Source organism: Sprattus sprattus (genome assembly GCF_963457725.1).
Source record: "Sprattus sprattus genome assembly, chromosome: 1".
Taxonomy (NCBI): domain Eukaryota; kingdom Metazoa; phylum Chordata; class Actinopteri; order Clupeiformes; family Clupeidae; genus Sprattus; species Sprattus sprattus.
The window spans coordinates 16,393,114-16,404,687 of NC_137920.1; the positions used below are offsets into that span (position 1 = coordinate 16,393,114).

Sequence of the window (11,574 nt, forward strand, 5' to 3'; positions counted from 1 at the left end):
CCTGCATTTCTGATTGTAAAGTACATTAAGTTAAGGTAGGTAATTGGTAAATATCATCAATCAAAGACCCTTTTCCTCTCTCTCCTCTGCTGTGTCTCAGATGCTGAATGTGAAGACCCAATGTGAACACCTGGGATGTTGTGATGATTTCACCAGTAAGTGCTTGAAACCCAATACATCTTTATTTTTCTGCTATGTATACACCACTGTGAACAGGGCCCTGTGAGTTAATGTGTTTTGTAGTTTCAAAGATAATTTGACTCTGGCATTCCTTAGGTTGCTTAGATAAGGTAGATTTCAGTTGTCATATTAGCCTGTTAGGTATAGGCCTTTTATTAGTTTGAGTTGTTTGTGTTAACATTTGTGTGACTTGTTTACATTTTTATTATGCCAAGAGACTTACATTCATAACCATACAAAATAATAATACTTAAAATACTTATACTTATGGATTGTTTTTCAGTTGTAGTATCTTTTTATTTACTTTGTTGTGTCAAGAGTTTGACATATCATGAAGGTTTTCTCTCTCTCTCTCTCTCTCTCTCTCTCTCTCTCTCTCTCTCTCTCTATCTGTGTGTGTGTATGTGAGAGAGAGAGAGAGAGAGAGAGTGTATGTGTGTGTGTGTGTATTTGCATGTATGTGTATGTGTGTGTGTGAGAGAGAGAGAGAGAGAGAGTGAGACAGAGAGAGAGAGAGAGATACTGCTGTCACATTAGATATGCTGAACCAGCTAAGATACTAGGTTATGACTACACTGCAAAAATGCTTTTCTAACCTAGTGTTATTACTCTTATATTGAGATGAAAAAATCTAGTTGGTCTTGTTTCTAGCTAAATTGTACTTACCTAGTGCTCTTTGGTAAGGTTATTTTGGCCTATTTCAAGCAAATATTACTTATTTTAAGAAATCTTAACAAGCCAAATTTGCTTAACGCACTGGCAGCCAAATTTGCTTGTTTTAAGCCAAATTTGCTTAACGCACTGGCAGCCAAATTTGCTTGTTAAGATTTCTTGAAATAAGTAATATTTGCTTGAAATAGGCAAAAATAACCTTACCAAAGAGCACTAGGTAAGTACAATTTAGCTAGAAACAAGACCAACTAGATTTTTTCATCTCAATATAAGAGTAATAACACTAGGTTAGAAAAGCATTTTTGCAGTGTACAAAGTGTTTTTGTGTAATTGTGTGAGTGTGGGTGTTTGCGTTTGTGTGTGTGTCCTTGGGTGTGTGTGTGTAAGTGTGTGTGTGTTTGAGTGTGTGTGTGTGTGTGTGTGTGTGTGTGTTTGTGTGTATTTGTGTGTGTATTTGTGTGTATGTGTGTGCGTGTATGTTTGTGTGTGTGTATTTGTGTGTGAGTGAATGTGTGTGTGAGTGTGTGTGTGCGTGTGTGTGTGTGTGTGTGTGTGTGTGTGTGTGTGTGTGTGTCTCTGAGAGAGAAAAAATTGCTCCGGATACTGCTGTTACCACCCCTGCAGCTGAAACCACACCCAGAACTGTTTCTTTAGTCCACTCTAGTCTCCTGACATTTTTTATTTGTTTCTGTCTACCTGTCTGTCTCTCCATCTGTCACTCTATTTCTCTCTCTCTCTCTCTCTCCATCTGTCTCTCTATCTCTCAGTCCACCTCTGTCTGTCTCTCTCTCTCTCTCTCATCTGTCTGTTTCTCTCTCTCTATCTATTCATCTGTCTCTTTATATTTGTATATCTCTCTCTCTGCATACAGTATGTGTGTGTGCGCTTGCACTTGTGTGTGTGTGTGTGCTCGCACATGTGTGTGTGTGTGTGTTAGGCGGCTCAGTTCAGTACAAGTAGCCTGACATAAACCACGTTACAAATCAAATATGCTTGCCCTAGAGGACACCAGGGGAAGCACAGCCATCTAAGAATGAAGAGATTTACTATATTTATTGTGATTATATTCCATTCTTTATTAAGTGGCCTATATTTCATTGGTATATTGGTTATTATCGTGGCAGGAAATATTTTTGTTGTAGGTTTCTGGCTTAGCAGTACTTTTCAGGCCACCAAATGGGCCACCAGACTTGGTTCATGTCCACTTGGTGTCACTCAAATTAAGTCAGTGGGAAAAAGACGTCAACTTGCCACTGTCCTGTGTCCCCTTACTAAAAACATTGATGCACAAGTGGCATACTGTATATGATTAAATTCTAGAAGACCTCAGCAATAATAACATTAGATGAAAAGGAATGTCTTACTTCTGAACAACTAAGCCACTTTGGCACTGTGCAATAACCCTAGATCAAAATAATAACCACTGTACAATTGCTACCATAATCATATTTATTTCTCAAATACAATATACATTCCACCCTTACTGTATAACTGTCATACTCTCACCGCTCAATATTTATCCCTGCACTTCTTGCACTCTCCACTTCTTTGCACTATTTGTTGTGTATTCACAGCTCCTGTATATAGCCATTGCTCCTTGTATATACTTGCTTAGACTTTGCACCGTTGCACCGTTGTGTTGTATTGCATTGTGCTGTATATTTTGTGTAAGTACACTGAGAGCCACTTTACCCGGATTCAAATGACTTGTTTGTGTAAACTTACTTGGCCAATAAAGCTAATTCTGATTCTGATTCTGATCACAAAAGTCAATTTGATGTATGACACTGCCTCTGTAAGTACACTCTGCCCTCTAGTGGCGAAATAGACCATTACAAGCCTTACTTCACTTTTGTCAAGTTTATTGTTTTATTATTGTTGTTTATGCTCACACAAGATTTGTTAACAGCCTAACATTTGTGTTTCATTTGATCAGAATAAATCAAATCAGATGTCTTAAAATATAATAGCTTGTGAGATATTAAGCGTATATAAACATTCAATTTGGTATCTGACACTGCCTCTGAAGGCATCAGAGCAAAGACCAAGAGAGGGGAAGCTGTCACAAGATCACCATAAGTGGAGGTGTGGCTATTCTTTTTCTAAAACCTTTATACCTCTTTCCTTTGAGGTGGGTGAGAATTTTTCACTGTCAAAATTGATCAAAATGTTATTCTTCAGGAGTGAAATAGGATTGTTTGTAGATTTTCAACAACGTTTCTGTCACTGCCACAAGTACCATGTTTAGAGATATTTATATTGGAGGGCTAAAGACGTATTCACCAGCCGATCTCCCCATGGGTTTTATGGACATGTGGCCAGGACTACACACCACTAGGGGGCAATCTCTGAGATGTATTCTTTTTTTTCCATGTGCCTCACAATTTGATAAATTCAAACAAGGATTTTAATAAATATGACTGACACTTTTGGCTTTTTGCTTGGGTTTATTTATTCCCTCTTGGGTAACCATGATTACCATGGGGCCAGAGTGCAGAGTAGCACAGTAATCTAGACATAAACAAACAAGTAAAGAAAAGTGCATCAGGACCATGTGTAAAGTTAGCAAAACTGTACTGGAGGGTCACAATGTGTGTGTGTTTGTGTGTGTGTGTGTGTGTGTGTGTGTGTGTGTGTGTGTGTGTGTGTGTGTGTGTGTGTGTTTGTGTGTGTGTCTGTGTGTGTGTGTGTGTGTGTGTTTGGTGTGTGTTTGTGTGTGTGTGTTAATGCCACAGTGAGTCAATCTGCCCTTTTGCCCTTGACTGTGCAGCTTGTGCTGTTTGGCCATGATGTCATTTTTTCCTAAAGTCATATTGACCCCACCACAGCCCCTACTGCGGGTATGCAGTCATGGAACATAGCAGAGATGTTTTCATTATCCAGGCTTTTAGACTTTTTGCACTGAGAATCTGAAACAGAAGTGAGATTGGCAACCCCTGCTGACAACACTGATTTAGTCTGGTTATGTGGTGATTCTAATCACCAGGTGTCAAGTAGCCCAGTAGAAACAGTAGGGCCTTATACATGTGCCACTGAGATCAGATCAGTTTATCGTATCGTATTCGCGTGTAGGTGTGAAGATTTTCAAGGGAAACGGCTCTTGTCGTTACCTGTATACATGTGCAAAATGTGAAGCGGTTACATTGCCTCGGGCATGCGCAAAGACCACGGAGATGTGCTCCCACCTGGTTTGTTTACTAACAACATCAACGTGGATCCGCATCGGGCACAGGCAGTGTAGTGGCTTAAAGTTCCCTTCTTTCTATCAGCATATAGTTCTTAATATTTTCTTTGAATAACCACTCTCGGATGGAAAGAAAACGAGTCTACGCGTGGATGTGTTTCAACAACGGTAGAAAACTGTGTTATAATAATAATTATTTGACAGTGGTATTAGTTACAGTTGAGACACCCGAAATAACTTGCATGCGCAGCAATCCTGAGACGTGATTTTTAGTTTGCACATGAATACTAACGTCTTCTTTGATCCCAGGAAATTTGAGCACATAACCCATCTCCCTTACGGAGATATTGGCGAAAGTTAACCTACTTCATTGCAAACGTCTAGTTTTTCAAACGTGTCTAGTTTTTGTGCAGTAGTGAATAGAGTCTCAGTCTACTACACCATACATAGCATATCATGTTTGTAGAAAATGATTAAGGTGCAACAAATGCCAATAAGCATATTTAAATTAAATGATTCACATTGCAAGCAAAATGGTGCGGCTGGAGCACAGGGAGGGACAACGGTGACGCAGTTTGGATGTAGCGACAAACATTTATGTGCTGTAACAAACAGTGTTAACCAGTATGTGAGTAACGTGGCTTTTAATAAAACATAGCGTGTGTAATGTGTAGCTATTTCATTCCGTTTATTAACCTTTCCGGCTGTCTGTATTACTAGCCAGCAGCAGACGTAACGGAAAGGGAGCATTTTACTCCCCGGCAATCTCTCTACAAACTTCCATATAGACGCGGGATCAGCAGAGGAAAATCTACTTTCCTTTTGGGAGAAACCAGGCCAGTCGTTCCCACGACTACAGCACCTTGCAAAACGAATTATATGCGTTCCAGCAACAGGTGCTGCGAGTGAGCGCTCCTTCAGTGCAGCAGGGCGCGTTATAGAAGCCAGGCGAGAGCGCCTGAATCCTGACACTGTAGATGCTATTTTATTCCTGCATAGTGCTAAGACAAATTCTAAATAGAACGAAGGTTAGGCATATCAGCAGAGGTATATTTTGGTTACATTAGGATGGCTACGTTTATAGCTTGCGTTTTGGGCGCACCACAATGCCAAGAAGTTTGTCGCGACTGTAATGGCATATTTCATTGTGGGGGTGATTGATAGTTTAAGGCTTACGAGACACGGTGTTTTCCGATGTTTTACTGAGTCCTCTCTGTCTCTATCACACACACACACACACACACACACACATACACACACACACACTAACGGAAGCAAAAAAGGTTTAAATTAAGTGACATCCCTCAAATGTCGCGTCTCCCGCAAACCTGCAAGCTATGAGTCAGCTGTCAGTATTGGAAGAAGCCTTAACGTCTCGAAGATGAAACTTCCTGGGTTATTTTGTTTCGTTAGGCTATTAGTTATATTTTAAAACAGCCAGTCATTGTAGCCTACCACTCATGGAATAAGGAATTTCAAAGAGATGATGGAGTGACCTTTCTAGCCTCCTGTCACCGTCTCCCCCCAGTCACGCACGGCCTCCCCCATGACACATCGGCCTGATTTGACACGCCCTTTTCTAAGACGAATGAACGTGGTAAACCACCTCTCTCGAAAGGCTCAGACATCGGCGGAAAAACTAACGGTTTACATCTAGACCCCTTATACATGAGGCAATTGTAACACGTTCGCGAGTTTCTATCGTGGTAGGCGCAATGTAACAGCTTTACATTGACGCATGTATAAGGGGCTAGTGACTGTTTTCATTAACCAGGTCACGAGAGATAAGAAGGGACGCTTTTGGGACAGGGCCACTGCAGCCAGCTAGCTTGCAGATGGAGGATGACTGAGGCTGGGGAAGCAGGTCTCTGACTCCCGGACTATAAGCACTGGTTCCCCTCAGGGCTGCGTTCTTTCCCCCCTACTCTTCTCCCTGTATACAAACAGCTGCACCTCCAGTCACCAGTCCGTCAAACTCCTCAAGTTCGCGGACGACACCACCCTCATTGGACTCATCTCTGGTGGGGACGAGTCTGCTTACAGGTGGGAGATTGACCATCTGGTGACCTGGTGTGGTCAGAACAACCTGGAGCTAAATGTTTTGAAAACAGTGGAGATGGTTGTTGACTTTAGAAAAGAACGCAGCCCCACCCATCCCAATCACCCTGGAAGACTCCCCAGTCCACACTGCAGTCCTTCCGCTTCCTGGGCTCCATCATCTCCCAGGACCTCAAGTGGGAGCTGAACATCAGCTCCCTCACCAAAAAAGCACAACAGAGGATGTACTTCCTGCGGCAGCTGAGGAAGTTCAACCTGCCAAAGTCAGTGATGGTGCACTTCTACACCTGCATCATCGAGTCCATCCTCTCCTCCTCCATCACCACATGGTACGCTGCTGCCACTGCCAACGACAAGGGCAGACTGCAGCGTATCATCCGCACTGCTGAGAAGGTGATTGGCTGCAATCTGACATCTCTACAGGACCTGTTTGCCTCTAGGACCCTGAGGCGGGCAGGTAAGCTTGCGGCCGATCCCTCCCACCCGGGTCATAAACTCTTCGAGGTTCTCCCCTCCGGCAGGAGGCTGCGGTCCATCAGGACCAAAACCTCACGCCACAAAAACAGTTTTTTCCCTACTGCTGCTGGTCTCATCAACAAGGCCCGGGTCCCCCACCTGTCTTGGACTCTTGCCCCTCCCCCACTCCCCAAATCTGAGTTATGTTAACTCACATCTCATTTCACTCCTTTACATTGCACATTCACTTTTGCACACCTGCACTGCTTTCTTTTGCATTTTACCCCTTACTTTACTTCTTTATATACACTCTATTTATATATACATCTGTTTACATACTGTGTTCTGTAGTACTTATGTTATGTCTAGTACTTAGTGTGCTCCTATGTTTTTATGTTATGTTATGTAGTAGTTGATGGTAATTAGTTTACTACCATATATTGGAAGACTCAGTCATGGATTTGTCAGTGATGAACCAGGTTTATTCTTAACAATGGCGGCCACACATTGTTGAGACAGAGGCTTGAAGTCACACACTCACTCACAGTGTTTTACCTTAGCTTATCTAACCTACTCCTTAGAGAACAGGCTCTTATATACATAATGGTTAAGGGGTGTTACCAGCTATTCAAAATAGGCCATGGCTGCAGACACTTTTGCCCAAACCTGGGGGGAAGGGAGTTCTCACCTCCTTCCCCAGGTCTGAACAAAGAGCCCTCACCAAGAAATGTTTAAATGCCAATAAAAGTAATATATTTATACTAGGTATAAATAAGTTGGAATTAATGCAACTAACCAGTCCCTTCATTCCCCCTTTTTAAGACAGAATGTCTTAAACATAACATTAGATATTAACTATATTTTCTTCTTTTCCTTGTGTGAGTGGCTTTGTTCAATCTCTGTCTCACAAATGGGGCATAGTATTCTCAGCAGTAATAAATACATGTACAGTACATTGTAGCCAGCAGGGAAATAAAATTAAAAAGTGAACCAAAAGCTTAAAAATCAAATCACATGAATCCTAAACTAAAATAAACTAACAAAACAAACAAATCAAAAATGTTTAGGATTAAACAAAAGACAGAACATTTTAAAACATTTCCTTTCTGGTTACTAAGTGGTCCATGCCATGTAAAATTTCTTTATTATAATGTCGGTTGAAGGGTAATACGCTTTAGTGTCCTTGTAATCAAGTGTCCGTGTGTGTGTGTGTGTCTTGAGTCAAGTGTCCGTGTGTGTGTGAGTCTGTGTGTGTGTGTGTGTGTGTGTATGTGTGTGTGCTTGTGTGGTGTCTTGTGATTTTCCGTGTGTGTGTGCGAGTGTCCTTGTGTTTTTCCGTGTGTGTGTGCGAGTGTCCTTGTGTGTGTGTGTGTCTTGTGTGAGTGTCTCCATTCTTTGCTCCATATGGGGTCGTCCAGCCTATTCACTCCTTAGCATATCAGGAGATGGCTCTTGAGTGATTCCTTCAGGGTGAGAGGTGTTGATCGTCTTTGAGTGGTTCCTTTTGGTCAAGAGATGTGGATCTTCTTTGATGGTTGAAGGTGATGGCTGTCCCGTCTGATGGTCCAATGGTTTTGTTCCTCCAGATGGGTTGATTTGGGTTCAAATGTCCCCCTTTTTGACATCTCCTTTCCTTGTTGTCATCGTGACGAGGCTGAATAAGGTGTTGGCTGTCCCGTCTGATGGTTTCTTCCAGAGGGGTTGATCTGGGTTGAATGGTGCAGTTGTCCTTCATCCGCTAATCTCCATATCCTGTAACGAGATTTTGGGGGAGATAATACTGGACAACACTTACATGAGGCAGGAAGCCTCTTAGCATACTCCACACATTAGACAATAGACATTTGGTATTGGGTGTGAAAAGCTGTTGATGGTATGTCTGCGCCCAGATTCGCCATTGGATGTTAATGTATGTGGCGCCCTTGCGGTTTAAGAAGCAGGTTTTCAGGAAGAAACAGTGTTAGCAAATGCCATTAAAAAATTCACAGATATCCTTTAGAGCAAGACGTTGAATATTTGAAAGTTAATCAAACAATTTCACCTGAAAACAAAAGCAGTGGTCACATTTGTTGTTAACAGTTCTGTAACTTCATTCATTCTATGGCTGGCCAGCCCATTCACACATACACAGATTAATTTGCTTGCTCAGGAGACAATGTTTCCATTCCTACAAGAAAATAAGTTACTTAGAGTTCCAGTTACAGTAGTTAAACATTTCGTTAAAGCATTATGTTATAAAAACCCTTCTATCATCCAGATTTCAGGGGCCAGTGAAAGCCAAACCATCTAAGGCATTTAATTAATTCAGCGCTCCTGGCGTCATTTGGTAGTCAGAAATTCAGCAGCTAAGACCTGCTTAAAAAACAAAAAACATTTTGCAGTTATCATCTTATCAGGGTATGCATTACCTACATTGCTTTGAAGCTAAGCCTCATCTCCTCCCCCTTTTGATGTTACAGCACTTCTGATGCTGTAAGATCATTACTCAGGGATATGCTTGCAATTGTTTGTAATTTTAACACTTCCTTCAATGATTGTAACTTGGGTTAAATCAATTATGTGTAGTCATAAAAAATGCTTAGTCTTGTGGCTTGGGTGTGGTCACCTCAGCCTGATGGGCTATTGAGGGTCTCAGTCAAGGCTGTCCTGACGTGTGAATTAAGTTGAATGTGTGAAAGCTGTCTGTAAACTTTTTGTGAATAGACACAGTGTTAACATTTAGCAGTCTAAACTCTGACTTAATCAAAAGCATTGTGAAATCTGGATTTAGAGAATTTTTATGTCTTGAAACATGACTGGTCAAATCCAAGAACTGAGTTTCCATAATTTAGTGTAACAACGTACAAATGAACTTCAAAAATTTAAAATAATGCTGTTTTTCCAGTTTTCACAACACCCGTTTTGAAACACAAACACTTATATTCTCTTGGGATTAAATATAGCAGCCAAGATTCTGTCTGAAACTTCTGGGTCAAACGTACTAAAATCAAGGCTTCTGGCAAGATTCTGTCTGAAACTTCTGGGTCAAACGTACTAAAATCTATGGCACATATCTTCCCAAGAGAAGGTAAATGTACTTACCAAAGTGTTGTGTCACAAACGCGGTGAAGAGGATTCTTTACAGCAAACTCGAATCTCAGCAAATACAAGAATGTATCTCTCGGTCCAGAACCTCCATCTGATGGTAATTAGTTTACTACCATATATTGGAAGACTCAGTCATGGATTTGTCAGTGATGAACCAGGTTTATTCTTAACAATGGCGGCCACACATTGTTGAGACAGAGGCTTGAAGTCACACACTCACTCACAGTGTTTTACCTTAGCTTATCTAACCTACTCCTTAGAGAACAGGCTCTTTTATACATAATGGTTAAGGGGTGTTACCAGCTATTCAAAATAGGCCATGGCTGCAGACACTTTTGCCCAAACCTGGGGGGAAGGGAGTTCTCACCTCCTTCCCCAGGTCTGAACAAAGAGCCCTCACCAAGAAATGTTTAAATGCCAATAAAAGTAATATATTTATACTAGGTATAAATAAGTTGGAATTAATGCAACTAACCAGTCCCTTCATAGTACTTACTTATTGTGTGTGTATGTTTGTGTTTTTATGTTTTTATGTTTACTGTATGCACCTATGCACCAGAAAAAAATTCAAGTAGGCGCATACCTACGTGACAATAAATCTGTTTCTGATTCTGATTTCTGATTCTGATTCTGATTCTGATTAATATCCAGTCACTTTAGATTCAGTCACTTTCAGTTGCTAGTAGGATACCAAGCAGAGCAACGTCAGACCATATAGTGAACATGTGCCCAGTCACCTAAGGCAAGGTCTTAACAAAACAAGTGCATGGTGGTGTGAACTGGGTTGGTTTTTATGTACCTTCCCCCAAAATAACAACATCACATACTGTACGTATATTCACTTATTTTCTATTCAAGATATTTATTAATGCCTTACAGAGTATACTATCGCAAAAAATGTTCTTTATTTCTTTTATCAAACACAATTTTGTATACACAGTCATACCCAGAACCTTTTGTTTGGGAAATAAACAAAAACAAAGGAAAAATCCGATATGATTCTGCAAAAAACATGCAGGATTTGTTTTATTTCAGTTACTTGAAAGAATTATATACACACACACTATTACTAATACTACTAATATCTATTTAAATTACTTGTTATTTTTAATTTGGTCATTTGGTTTCTTATTTTCTGATTTATTTGCTAATTTTTCAAGAAACGCAACACCACCTCCCACTGCTGCTACAAGCCCTGCTCCCATCAACATTCCTGAGACGATCAGGGATGATGTGACTCCGAGCAAAATTGCTCCAGATACAGCTGTTACCACTCCTGCAGCTGAAACCACACCCAGAACTTTTTCTTTAGTCCCCTTTAGTCTCCTGGCATCTTGAATCTGTTTCAGGGCTATCTTGTATGTCTCATCAATATAGTACTCTCTTCCACTCACTCTGTGGTTCTCCATCATTTGTTCAATTTTCTGCAGCAGTTGAGTGACCTGATTTGGATTTCTGTCATTATTGTTAAATCCATGAAATCTGCCTCCACAGTCACTAATGAGCTTCTTTAGCTGACTGCTCTTATTAACATACTGCTTTAAGGTCGTATCTTTGAGCTCATCCGTACGAGTGAAGAGTACTATTGCGTACCGTAAAGCTTCCTTCCCAAAATGATCACAGATCCAATGAACTACATCCTGCTCTTCCCCGTTGTATCGAACCCCAAGACTGATCACTAGCAGGAACACATGGGGTCCAGGAGACGTCAGGTAAATACAGCCTTCCAGCTCACGTCTCACGTCCTCCTCACCTAATACTGTGTCATACACACCCGGTGTGTCAGTAACTGAGATGGTCTTCTCCCCCGGCATGACCACAATCTGACACTCTTTCGTCACAGATTCAGGTGACTGCCTAGATTCAAAGCATTCTCTTCCCAGGATGGTGTTTCCTGCTGCACTCTTCCCTGATCCAGTCTTCCCCACCAGCACCAT

General features: G+C 41.2%; 1 protein-coding gene across 1 annotated transcript in view; it reads right to left on the reverse strand.

The window, feature by feature from the left end:
• LOC308367893 (GTPase IMAP family member 7-like) overlaps positions 1 to 11,574 on the reverse strand; it is a gene marked incomplete at both ends in the record, with an annotated part of 54,824 nt that extends 43,250 nt beyond the window's left edge. Inside the window, one exon of the mRNA XM_080841894.1 lies at positions 11,310 to 11,574. Within this exon, the coding sequence (XP_080698020.1) occupies positions 11,310 to 11,574 (265 nt within the window). The remainder of the gene's footprint in view (positions 1 to 11,309) is intronic.